The sequence below is a fragment of the Ceratotherium simum genome, chromosome 28 (genome assembly GCF_057802395.1).
Source record: "Ceratotherium simum simum isolate JZ-2026a chromosome 28, ASM5780239v1, whole genome shotgun sequence".
In the NCBI taxonomy this organism is placed as follows: Eukaryota; Metazoa; Chordata; class Mammalia; order Perissodactyla; family Rhinocerotidae; genus Ceratotherium; species Ceratotherium simum.
The window spans coordinates 33,571,953-33,584,980 of record NC_141927.1 but is presented as its reverse complement, the minus strand read 5'-3'; the positions used below and the strand labels follow the sequence as shown (position 1 = coordinate 33,584,980).

At 37.9% G+C, this 13,028-nt stretch overlaps 1 protein-coding gene across 1 annotated transcript in view; it reads right to left on the bottom strand.

Moving 5' to 3' along the window:
• The window catches only part of KCNU1 (potassium calcium-activated channel subfamily U member 1), a 133,827-nt gene that overhangs the window by 106,118 nt on the left and 14,681 nt on the right, over nt 1–13,028 (bottom strand). Inside the window, exons 3-9 of the mRNA XM_087418664.1 lie at nt 11,616–11,677; nt 10,453–10,543; nt 9,181–9,292; nt 8,159–8,234; nt 6,832–6,907; nt 1,188–1,358; nt 162–253 (exon numbers count right to left, since the gene is read on the bottom strand). Coding sequence (XP_087274790.1) covers nt 162–253; nt 1,188–1,358; nt 6,832–6,907; nt 8,159–8,234; nt 9,181–9,292; nt 10,453–10,543; nt 11,616–11,677 — 680 coding nt within the window. The remainder of the gene's footprint in view (nt 1–161; nt 254–1,187; nt 1,359–6,831; nt 6,908–8,158; nt 8,235–9,180; nt 9,293–10,452; nt 10,544–11,615; nt 11,678–13,028) is intronic.

The following is a 13,028-nucleotide window of genomic DNA, read 5'->3' as shown; positions in this document are numbered from 1 at the left end:
AGTAGCAATCATCTTATCATATTTATTGTAGCACAGCCCTCTGTAGTGCATGAAGGACCTTGCCAATACATTCACCCAGGCCAGGCAACAGGTGTTTGGAAAGAGATATGTGACTAGTAGAATATCCCAAACTGTAGAAATTATCCTTGAAAGCTACTTACTTCTTCCCTTTGACCACTTCATAGGAACTGGTGTATTTCCTCTTGTTAGCAAAGAGTTCCACCATTTCAGGGATATAGTTTGCAAATAGTACCTAAAATGATCAGCAAATAAAACTTTAGGTCTCATTATTTTCAAGGATACTCCAGAATTCTGGGATTATAAAGGAGAAAGAAGGTACATAAAACTTTCTCTCATGTAGGAGGGGCATGACTGTGAACTCTATCTTTAAAGGGAGACATTTTTCTTCCTTACTTCAGCCTTTGGATTTGGCTAAAATTTAATAAAACGCTTTTCAGCATTCAAAATGATGAAAGCAAGGACAAGCAGTAAGGCAACCTCCCTGCCCATTTTGTCCCCTCGTCCTTCTAATTGCCCTTCTTACTCTTTGATTTGATACTCTTTGGGCCCTTGGAAAAAACAAAGCAGATGGGACAGAGGGGGGTTAAGGGAAAAAGACTGAAATGAGGGGATATAATAACGTGGACAGGGCAATATCAGGAAGGTGGAGTAGAGAACTCTGTTACGGATTTTAAGGAATTGAAATTAAAGTCACTCAAAGAACAGGAGGCTTCCTTTGTCTGTGACACACTCCTGAACCAAGCACAGATGTTCACTTATCTGAGGTAAAATGCTAGTTTGGAGAGAGTGTACTCATCTAATCTGGAAAGAACTTTCTTCAGATCAAATTTCACACGCCCTTTCCTTTTGGAAGAAAGACTTTAATCTGATGGGCAAACAATGAAGGAAGATAACGGGTCGCTCAAATCAGTGTAGAGGCTAATAAGGAAAGTCTGCTCTCCTTTGTCTACCACCCTTCATCCCTGGACACCACGCAGTTACATTACGCCCTCCAGGGCATGCAGTTTGGAAAATATAGGATTCATGTATCTTTTCATTTTCATTTGACACCTGCTCTAAATCAATGCAACATTCACTCTCAAACCTATATTGCTTTATTTCTCACCATTAACCAAATGTTTTTGGTTTGTGTAGCTATATTCAAAGATATTAAAAATAGTCTTCACCAAACTCCCCAGGGTGAAGAATATGATGAAGGTCCGTCCTAGGGATGTCTTGGCTACCACATCTCCAAAGCCAACAGTCGACATTGTTGCCATGACCAGGTAAATGGACTCAAAATATGATATGTTCTGGGAATTTCGACCTTTGAGCCAGGGATCACCAGAATTTTCCACCTGTCCAAAGAGAAAAGACTAAGGAAAGGTCTCTGAATGGACTCTAAGGGAAACTTTACAAAGAATAGGCAACACATTGGATTAGTTTCACTTAACTCAATCCAAATGAAATATTAAATGATTCCCAGGCTGTTGTGAAGGGTTTGCAAATTGTGGGTAGTGACAGTGAAGTCTTGTTTTCCCTGCATTGTGATTATTGCTGAAATCTGAGGGGCATGTAGCTTGAGCCCACATTGGGAATGCTCCACAGGGGGATGGCTGCCCATGTCTCTTTCTTTTCATGTGGGCACATCATCGCATCCTGGAGCCGTGAGACTCCAAACGTTCTCAGAGCAATTATTATTTATTCTCATTTCTCACCAGGTCAGGATTGCCATTAAGGAAAGAAACACTTAAATGGGCACTTCATCTCAGTGAGTTTAAGCACATGAATGTTAGTGTCTAAGGAAAAGCACACAAACAAGGTTTCCAAGTTATTTTCCCCCCTCACCACAAAAATCTTCCCAGTAATTAAAAAAAAATACTCTGAAAAATATTTTCCTCTGATTTTCCCCATAAGTCTTCACATTTTAAGGAAACTAAATTTATCAGATCATCTTTTTTTTATATTAAATAGAGTAACTTAGGCAACGTTATTATACTTTATATTTATAGTATATATAAACTTATTATTAATATATAATATATATCCTGTATATTATATATAACATATAATAATTATAAATAATGTATACAATTTTCCTTTATTTTTCCATTTTAAGACTTTTTTCCCAAATAACTTATATATTGCCTAGATGTCTTCCATTCCTATCTAGCATAAAAATGATAAAATGCTAGAGATGCCTGGGGAAAGTAGTTTTTTTGTTTTGTTGTTAGGAAGTGGAACGGAAATGAGAAATAATGTAGTATGCACAAAGATTTGATCACTTTTTAGAAGCGATGTGCTGAGTGCTAATCCTTTCTTAAGTTTGCTGAGTAGGTGAGGAGTGTGGAGTCCTATAACGCCCCACAGCGAAATAAGAACGAGATGGTATGTCTACACAGAACTCTTATGGCTGGTAGTGGATTTTCTTGCAAAAAGTCTGCTAATCTGCTTCCACCGACTTCTGGAGTCTTTACTATTTTCTGAGACTAATGTACTATAAGAAAACCAAGTTTAAATCATTCTTTTTTTTTTTTTTTAAAGGAGTATAAGAGTTGCTTGGGACAGCTTCCTTTAAGCTAAAACCCCACAGTGTCTTTTACAACATCTCAGCACGGGGATTCAATCATATTCGTGCCCAACATGATGTACAACTAAAAGTAAATTTACTTCAACCTGGAAATCTCTCTCACAATAAGTTAAATAACACTTTAAGTGTTTAAATAACACTTTAAATAACACACAATAAGTTTAACACTCTTTTTTGGGAGCATTCCTTTAGTGTTTCAAATCCCTCCCCACTCCTCCAGCACCTCTCTAAGAGCTTAGCATCAACATGTCAGTCCCAGATAGGAAATGAGTTAAAGTTAAGATAAAGGATTATGGCCAGTGTTAAAATACTAAATTATTATCGATTTTTAACTCCATATTTCAAACCTGACATTTTATGTTTTCAAACTTTATGTTTCAACTTTAGGTAAGATATGCTGTGGAGGAGGAGGATATAAGGACACTCCCATCTCCTCTTACCTCCCCCTCATTGGTGTTGGTTATATTATTTTTCCATTGCTCATGTGTGTTACAGTCTGCAACCATAATTCCCTTGGTTACATCTTGGTTCTATTTTAAACTCTTTCAGTCCTCACCACTACTACTTTTTATCATGGTTTCCTCATTCTCGAGCTCTTAGCTTTGATTCTTCTCCTAGGTGGCTGGATATTCTCATCAGGATATATTTTTAAAAGGGCTCACGGGTGCTCTTGCATGCTTAAAATGGCAGGATAGGTTACACTTCCACACGAACTTTGTGGCCGCTGCTCAATCATCTTCTGGTATTGCTGTTGACCTGAAATCTGAGGCCAGTTTCAGTTTTTCCCCCTTATGTAGACTTTGCTTTGTTCTTCTTGGATATTCTCCTTATCCTTGAAGGTCAGTAACTGCTCCAAAATATGATTAAAATAAGTAATTTAGGGTTATTTTTTCTGAGATTCAGTATACCCTTTAATCTACAGATTCCAGACTTTATTTTAAAACATTTTTCTGTTGCCATTTACTGTGTCCCCCTCTTCAAGATCACTAATTTTATAGTAAATCAACATGGCCCATCTTTCATATTTCTTTTCTACAATAATTTGAGGACTTTTATTCTTTTGCACGTTAGTGTTTTTGCCTCAATCTTGTCCACCATGTTTCTGAGCATGTTTTTGTCACATTTATTACATTTTTTTCTCTCTAACAGTTTTCAGCTCTGTAATACTTTTTTCTTCTTTTTTTCCCTGAGATATCTTTCAGCCCATTTTCCAACTCCTGCTACTGTTTAATAATCTTTTATTTAAAATCTTATATATTTTGTTTGAATTATGAGTTTCAGTTTCTTTTTAAAGCCTTTTGTTTGTCTTTTTTCTCAAATATGGAGGGTTTTTTCTTAACTTTTCCTTTGTTTCCTTGGGCAAGTTACATTATGTAACTGTTGTTGTACCGATGTCTCTCTGTTCTCCACCACACCCCCCTGTTATTTTGGGCAGAATTTAAGCATAGGCACCATATTGATTACTTTCTGGTTAACACTCACCTTTGAATGGTATCAACTTTTAGCTGAAGGACAGTGTGAGTATAGGAAGATAGTGAGTTGGGACAATCAAAGCTTTTATTTTGGTTTTTCATTTCAAATATTCTCTCAAGAAAATCTGCTATTTTCTTTGCTCTGAGATATAGCTCTTCTAGGTTTTTAACATTCCAGATATTGGTGTGACTCACAGTGGATCCCCTTAAGTCACAAGCCAACTGGTTGCTTCTCCTTCTTTCTCCGCATGCATCCTCATTGGAGGTCCCCTTACGTGGGTGACTGGATGCCCAACAAGGGCACATGTTCACGTGCTTAAAGGAGTCGAGCAAAAGACTTGAATGATTCAAGAAAGCCTGGCAGAGACTGTGTCCAACCCAGAAGCCCATGCTATTTACAAGGGACAGCTAGTCTTCGACTAGGACTGTTGGCGGCCTTGGGAAGAGTGGGTTGCCAGAATCTTGTAATTTCCCAAAAAATCCAAAAATCAGGATTTTTATGAGAGCTCTCCTTAAAAGTTAGCAAGAAGGGGCCAGCCCAGTGGCGTAGCAGTTGTTCGCGTGTTTCACTTCAGCGGCCTGGGGTTCGCTCGTTCAGATCCTGGGCGTGGACCTACTCATTGCTCATCAAGCCATCCTGAGGTGGCGTCCCACATAGAAGAACAAGAAAGACACACAACTAGGATATACAACTGTGTACTAGGGCTTTGGGGAGAAAAAAGAAAAAGAGGAAGATTGGCAACAGATGTTAGCTCAGGGCCAATCTCCCTAAAAAAAGTTAGCAAGCAATAAAAAACAAACAAACAAACAAACAAAAAACCCCCAGAAAATATGAACATAATTAGGTCAAATAAAATATGCCTATAGGCCCCATTCAGCCGGAGAGTCCTTCACTGGAACTGCTATTGAAGGCAAAACAGTCCTGTTACCATGGTTTCTCCTTTAGCATTCTCTTGCCTACCATTCTGTGATGGCCAACAGGCCTCTACAGGGACACTGATCATTGCTTCTCATCGTAGGACCATACCCTTAGATCCAGTCCTCTAGATCCACGGATCCGTCTTTACTGTTATGACACTTCTTTTCACAGAAATCTCTCTCTTGCTTGAGTCCTGAGGGAGGATGTGGCCGGTTTCAGATTTCTTGAAGGTTCATATCACAGTTTGCATTTGGTGTTTGACATTTTTCTTGATGAACTGAAGATGGTAAATTTTTTACTTTTTTTCCTGTTATTGTTTTAATTAATTTTCAGAGAAGGACTCAAGTGAAAAAGTCTTCTACTATAATTTTTGTTTCATTTTGCTTTACTCAAAGACTTCTGCAGGCTTTTAACATCCCACTTCAATTTCCACATTTTCTAATGACTGCTCCTCAACTGTCCTCGAGCAATAAAGTCCAGGAATTTCTTTCCTACTGTTGAAATCCAATTATTATTTTCCTGATTATGTGAGATAAGAACTAGGCTTTCCTGTAGGAAAGGGAAGCAGCTATATATACAGATTGATTTCAGGAGAAACAAGAAAGCCCCAAAGCTCCCCTCTGCGACTCAGCAACTCCTCCCCAACTCTCTGGCTTTGATAAATGTGAAATTCCTTCATTGGATTCATTTCTTTGACTATTTTTTTTTTAAATGCTAGAACACCTATGAAGATATAGCGATAAATTTTACCTATTGCTTACAACTTTGAAGGGTAAGCTTATTAGATTCTTTCATAAGAGCAGATTTTGAAAGATGAAGGAAGGAACATAGATACCTTGAGTGTAGGAGATACATATTAGTGAGAAATATGGGGTTGGAGAAAACCCAGAAAAAGGAAGTAAAAAGATAAACCTCACACTGGAAACTCCTGATGCAGACAGGAGTTCACAAGGTTTACCTCTATTTTTTGAAGAAAAGACGTTTCCCCATACATATATACCTATGATAAAGTTTAATTCACAAATTAGTCTCAGTAAGAGATTAACAACAGTAACTAAAAAAATAGAACAATTATAACAATACGCTGTAATAATAAAAGTTATCATAGATCTTAGCAACCTGGGTATATGATTTTTTCCTTTCCTTATTAAGTCGGGAACTTTCACTTTAAGAAAGTACTTTATGGCTTCTCTTTGGCATATCCAAATTGCCAGCATCACTGCTCTTGTGCTCTGGGCCATTATTAAGTAAAATAAGGGTAACTTGAACACAAGCACTCCAATACCGTGACAGTCGATCCAATAACCAAGACAGCTACTAAGTGACTAACAGGTAGGTAGTGTATAAAGCATGGATACGCTGGACAAAGGGATGATTCACATCACAGGCAGGATGGAGAAGGATGGCGTGAGATTTCTTCACGCCACTCAGAACAGTGCACAATTTAAAACTTATGAATTGTTCATTTCTGGAATTTTCCATTTAATATTTTCAGACCAAGGTTGACCACAAGTAACTGAAACTGTGGAAAGGGAAACTGTGGATGAGGGGGGACTACTGTATCGCATATTTGAAAGTTGTTAAGAGAGTAAATCTTATAAGTTCTCATCACAAGAAAAAAAATTTTGTAACTGTGTATGGTGACAGATGTTAACTAAACTTATCATGATGATCATTTTGCAATATATACAAATATTGAATGATGTTGTACTCCTGAAATTAATATAACATTGTATGTCAATTATATCTCATAAAAAAAAATTCCTGCCTCAAATAAAAAGAAAAAGAAAGAAAGAAAGAAAAGATGTTCATGCGGACTAGTAACATCAGAGAGTTTATAAGATGCTTACCAGGTGAATGAATCCTGCAGCAGTGAACCAGATACTGAGAACTATTGATAACAGTTTGGAAAACTTCACTGAATTGCTAGAGGAAGAAAGACAAAGAGCTGTTGGATTCTGATAGGTTCCAGAACAACACAACTACTTCATCCTCTAAAATCTTGCTACTCAAAAGTGTGGTTCCTGGACCAGAAGCAATGATATGCTTACCTGGGAGTGTATTAGAAATGTAGAATCCCAGGCCCCACCCAGATCTATAGATCTGCATTGTTACAAGATCCTCTGCTTGATTCACATACACATTAGAGTTTGAGATGCACAGCTCTAAAACACAGCCAGTCGCACACATTTGTTGAAAAAGTTTAGATTTTGCTATGATAGCCAATAGCCTGATATATTGCTTTTAATAATATATTATACGTGCATCATCATAAAGTAAATTTAATAGATTGCTACATTGTCTAAAGTAATAGTACAAAATAAAGTGTCCCAGGAGTCTAGAGAGTGGGCTTGCAAAATAAAATTTGAGTAGATCACAGAAATATAATCTCCTATGGCTAAACTCACACCGGGTTCTTTGGGTGAAGAGGATGAGACAAGCGCCTGTCTCCTAAGTAAAGCCCTAGAGTTTAGCTGAAATCTCTGTGGTTTCCAGGCAGGGCCACGTGTCACACAAGAACAGCCCTTTCTGGTCCTGACTGGGATCCATATTTACGCTCCGTAATGCATAAACACTTAGCAGTGAAACCCACCTGGCTTGTAATATTTGATGCTTCTAATGAGACCGTAGAGGCATGGAGATTTTGAGTGGTAACATAATACTAAACTGCTTAAAACTTTAGAAGTGTTGCTGCTCAAAGGTGGTTTGGATTTTTTTTTTTCTTTTGGAGACATTTAGGTGGCTCCATTTCTGTAAGCAATAGTCCACTGCTGCTACTGGGCAACCCTCATGCTCAGGGGAATTGTCTTACATTCTCAGCCAGGAAAGACACGACGCATAGTAGCAAATGTGCAGAACCAAAGCCTCTGAATTGCTCCGATTTTTTATTTGGGTGGATGGGGGGCAGAACTAAAGCCTAAATGGACTTACACATTGTAGTTCTACAAAATAAAGAGGAAACAAATTCTTTAAAATGATGGCAAACTTTTCAGCCGGTGCATGATGTTAATATAACTGAAGAAAGGGAGCGAATAATATCTTGGGAGCTGAGGGAGTTCACGACTTTTGAACTGAAATTCTGGTGGGAAATGAGTTGAGTTAAAGGCTCAGTTCACATTTTAATTTCCTGCCCCAAACAAGTAAGTAAGTAGTACTTGCAGCAGGACTAGCGTTTACCTGGTCTTGGTGGCTTGCAGAATTTGCAAGATTTGAGGAAGTTCTAGCAGCCGCAGTGCTCTCAAGAACCTTAAACCTACAAAGCAATGGAAAGGAGAAAGATGACAACAGAAAAGGGTCACTGAGGGGGTAGTCTGAATGATAACACAACTGGGACTGCTTACATTCTTTCTCTCCCTGAAGTGCTCACATATATGTATATTATAATGTCATAGGTTTAAGAGCATGGGCTTTAGTTGAAATCCTAGCCCTGACCCTTAATAGCCATTGTAATCAAAACAATCCCCTCAGCTTCTCTAGTTCCTCACCTGCAAAATGGGAATTGATACTGTACCTACTCCACAGGGTTGCTGAGCTAACGTAAAGTATAAAATAAGCACAACACACATTTTACTCTATTGAACTCTTCTTCAGAATAGAGACCAAATTATCCATAAACCACTTAAACTCCCGTCTATAGAATCTCTATGATACGCTCCTCATGTGTTTGCATGATATTTTACTTTATGTGGTTTGATCATGATGGCAAGAAATATTGAAATAATAATAACAAAAAATTACATAAAAACCGATAAAAGCCACATAATGCCCATGAGCTGCTAATTCATCCACCCTAAAGACAACGTAAGTAATTAAATAAACCCCTAACATGTCACACTGTGTCTGGGTATGATGATTTATAGTTTTCGAAAACCAAGGGAGGCTTTTCATCTCCTCCAGTCCATGTGGGATCTCAGCATAAAGGGCCGCAGCGGGGTGAGGTGTTGGGGCCTCGCCTTTCAGGTTGTGGACAAGCCGGTCCACAAACAACAGACAGCCACTGACATCTACTGTGCAGCAGGTACAGCGTGAGGTACTGAGAAAAAAAAAATGGGTTCTGAAAATATATTTCAAAACCGTTCAATCACCGTGAGGAATTTTTTTTAAATGGCATTCAGGCTTTAAAAGAAAATAAGGGATACTTATGAATGAATGTTGAGGGTTTTTTCAGAGATTGCTCCTGATTCCTACAATACACTTACCTAGCCAATTACTCTTCAGATAATAAGAAATAAAGGTTGGTGGGATGGTAAAGATGTCTACAATCGAATTCATCTCCAACCAGAACTTGACCTTGTCATCAGCTGCCAAAAACTATGAAATGGAAATAAAAGACCCCAAATTCTGTTACCCTCAAGAATTTTAAAATGAACATGAGTGGCTTTATTCAGCTACATTTCATTCAGCAACTGAAGCTCTGATCTCATTCTATTATACGCATATGTGTATATATATGCACACACACATATATATTTATTTACGTAACTATATAGATGAATATACTGTAGATACATACATACCTATATACATAGATATAGAGATTGCACCTTTAGTGGGTGTTCAGTAAATGAACATGAACCCATTTTACTTACTGGAGCTTAACTCTCACACTTCAGAATAAACACTTGGACCTTCCTACTGTTCCTAGAGCTTTCTGATATATATAATTATATAGATAAAATCCCCTATTTGTGAACAATGAAGGTACATAATTTAGGATAGTCTTCAGTGGAAAAGGTACAGCTGCCTAGAAGTTTGGCCAGGCAAGGCCTGTGTTTGTAAGCTTCCCTATTTAGATTAAGAAAGCAAGCATTTCCAGAAGGGAAGGTCTGCTTTATAAAGAAGATTTTGATGGTCAGTGTGGTCGAAGTAAGTTCTGAAGGAAGGTCATAGAAATACATATCACATATATATATAACATATCTTTTATACATACATATATACACACATGTATGCATATCTATACAGTCTCCCACAAACATGGGATGGATAGATACATTGAAATCTATATCTAGGATGGGTTCTTAATAAATGTTTGTGGAATGACAGAACTATTTAATAAAGGAGTGTAACAAAAATAAAGACACACAAGTATTGCATATAGTTATATGGCACATATGCCATACGTGAAGCTAATGACATTTTCAGAGGCTTGTTACTCAGGTTCTGCTAGCTTATGACTATTAGTAAAGCTTTCTCAGTGGTAGGTGGGAAGCCAATAATGAGGACAGTGTGATGATATTTAAAAAAGGAATCATTTTCATTTGTGTTGGAATTTTTGGCCTGGCTTATAGTTTCAAGTGCAGAAGAGAGAGTTTTTACGTGTCATTATACATTTAACAATTTAGGGCACCGATCCTCTAGCTTTAGAGCCTGAAAACATAAGCAGATTGTATAACTAAGGCACACACAGATCTCTTCATGTTGTGTCTGTTGTGTTCATCTATTTACTCCCGCTTTCAATAGGTACTTACTCGCAACCCAAAATAGAAACTAAAGAAAGCATTGAAAGTCAAATCAATAGGGATGGTTTTGTCTTGGTATGAAGAACAGCTTCCAACAGGGCTGGAAAAGAAATAAGGACAATTTGTAAAGATGTACATTTTAAAAGCTGTGTCTATAAAGACCAAATAAAAGGAAAAGGTAGGCAATTTTCTATTTATTCAACATGTATGGTCAATCCAGGCACTTAAGTTCACATCTCAAGGAAATTACTTTTCTCTTGGGAGTAGAGATATACATGAACAAAACCATTGGACTGTGCATGGAGCTGAAAATAACAAGAAAATTAACCTGCTCTTCCTTTCATAGAGTTTATTTGTTCTATTTCCATTTTATCAATGGGATTCAGAGGCATAGAGACTACATGGCTCTTTGTGGTTTGTAAGAACATCTACCTAGCCATGACATTTTGGTTTCTGTACCCTTCTGAGACAGAGCTACTCTAGGTCAAATGGACTCATCTGAACCAAATTCAAAGAAAATTTCCTAAAAATATCAGTAAGGAATTCACAAACCAAGACTACTAGTTTCCCTAGGATCTCTAAAGTTGCCTGACTTTTGTGGCCTTGCAATCCCAATTTTACTTCAACTGGAAGTCCAATGTAATTCCCAGAGGATCAGCGTGGAGTTCAGGTTAACTGGGTTGGGTCCAAGAAACTGTCTTAACTTTGGGATAGAAGAAGGGAATGCCTTCAGAGAAGAGCAGACAATAATTTGCTCCTTTATGCCAGGTAAAGTCTAGCATTTTCCTTTCTCAAGACCATCCAAAGTTGTTTGAAAGATGTTGAGAAACCCTAAAACAACCACAGAACTTCTGCTTCAACACCTAAAGCCCTCATAACTGGTCCAAGGGAGGAGCTGGAGGCTTGTAGTCCCAGAGAGTCTAGAGAAGACCTGTGCAGAGCACCCCAGCCCCTAGCAATGCAGGATGACAAGGTCCAGGGGAAACTCGTGCAATTCTTTGTGGAGTTGGGTTTAGTGCTTTCTGGGGGGAACTAAACACTTACCATTTTTCATGAGCTTGAGTGTGTGAGTATGTTTGAAAGTACGTTAAGCATTATTCCTGAGAGAAAATTCCAAATTAGCTGGCAACCTACTGATATAGCAGACCAGGGTGGCTGGGGATTTTACTCACTCAGAAGAGTTGATGAAATAGATTATAAGAGACCCGATGCTTAAGACAAAGACAAGGATCACCTGGGAAAAAAAAAAAACCAATAGGGACAAATGTACAAATCCATTTTATTGGCATGAATACAGATGAATAAACAAATCAACAAAATTGTGTTTTCTCTTTTTACCTTGCCTATATATGTGTAGTAATTTTTTCCCACTTTCATTTATGTTAGCATTCATTCATTCACTCATTCAAGAAAAATTGACTGGACCTTTACTGGGTATTCAATAGATGAACATGTACCTACCCACTTTACTTACCAATTTTAACCCTCACACACTTCAGAATAAACAGTTTGTACTTCCTGCTGCCCCTAAAACTTTCTGATCTCTAGAAGTCCTATCATTTATTCATTCAATCACTCATTGAACATTAATCAAGAGCTTAATATGCGTTATGTACTCTAGTACATGCTAGAAATTGAGAGCTACTTGATACAGACTCTGGACTGGAATTGCCCATGATATTGTAGCCTCAAACATGCCCATCTAAAGAATGGTCAGAATTTTGACAGGAGGGCAAGCGCTTTAAGTGAGGAAAAGAAAATGAGTGCTTTTAACATGCTAATGTATCTGGTCTATAATATAAGCAGAGTTTGTGGAATGTCATCAGAGATTTCTCCATCTGGATGTAATCTTAGCCTCCATGACTTTTCAGGTAACTTTAAGTAACCAAACATTCCTCCAGTTATTTCTAGTTTCCAAACCATTTGTTCTTTAAATATGTTAAGTCCAGTGTTATATTAATAATACTACTAATAAAACTCTGAATTTTATGTATAATTAAAGCTTCACTCCCTTCCAGCTCAGGTGTTCTTTGGGCGGCTACCTACGTCGGGAAAGAGGTCAGTTTCTTCTCTATTAACCCTGTTTGGGTTTTTATTCCTAGTTACCCGCTGACTAGGCTACCTCTGCCCTCTCCAGAATTATAGGCCAGTGTGGGGAGTGAACAGAAAGGGGAGGTCAGAGCAGGAAACGCTGGACTTGACTGGTGTTAGATCACCATGCTCTCACCCTGGGCTCTCTGGGCATGGGAAGTGTTCAATGTTTACTTTCGTGGGCTTTCATGGAGATCCCAATTCAATGCATATTGAAATTCAACAAATATTTCTTTACTACCTACCATGACCCAAGTATTATTCTGGTGACTGGGATACATCAGTGAACAACATACGCAAAGATCCCTGCCTTTACGGAGCTTACAGTCTAGACAATAAATAAAGATTATTAATATGTAACTTATATGGTATGTTAGAAGACACGTGCTAGGAAAATAAAGTAGAGCAAAGTAAAGGGGATCAGAAATGCAAGGAGAGGGGGCAGAGGGTTGCAGTCTTGATAATATTTAATTGCTAAGTGTCCCATTTGTGGT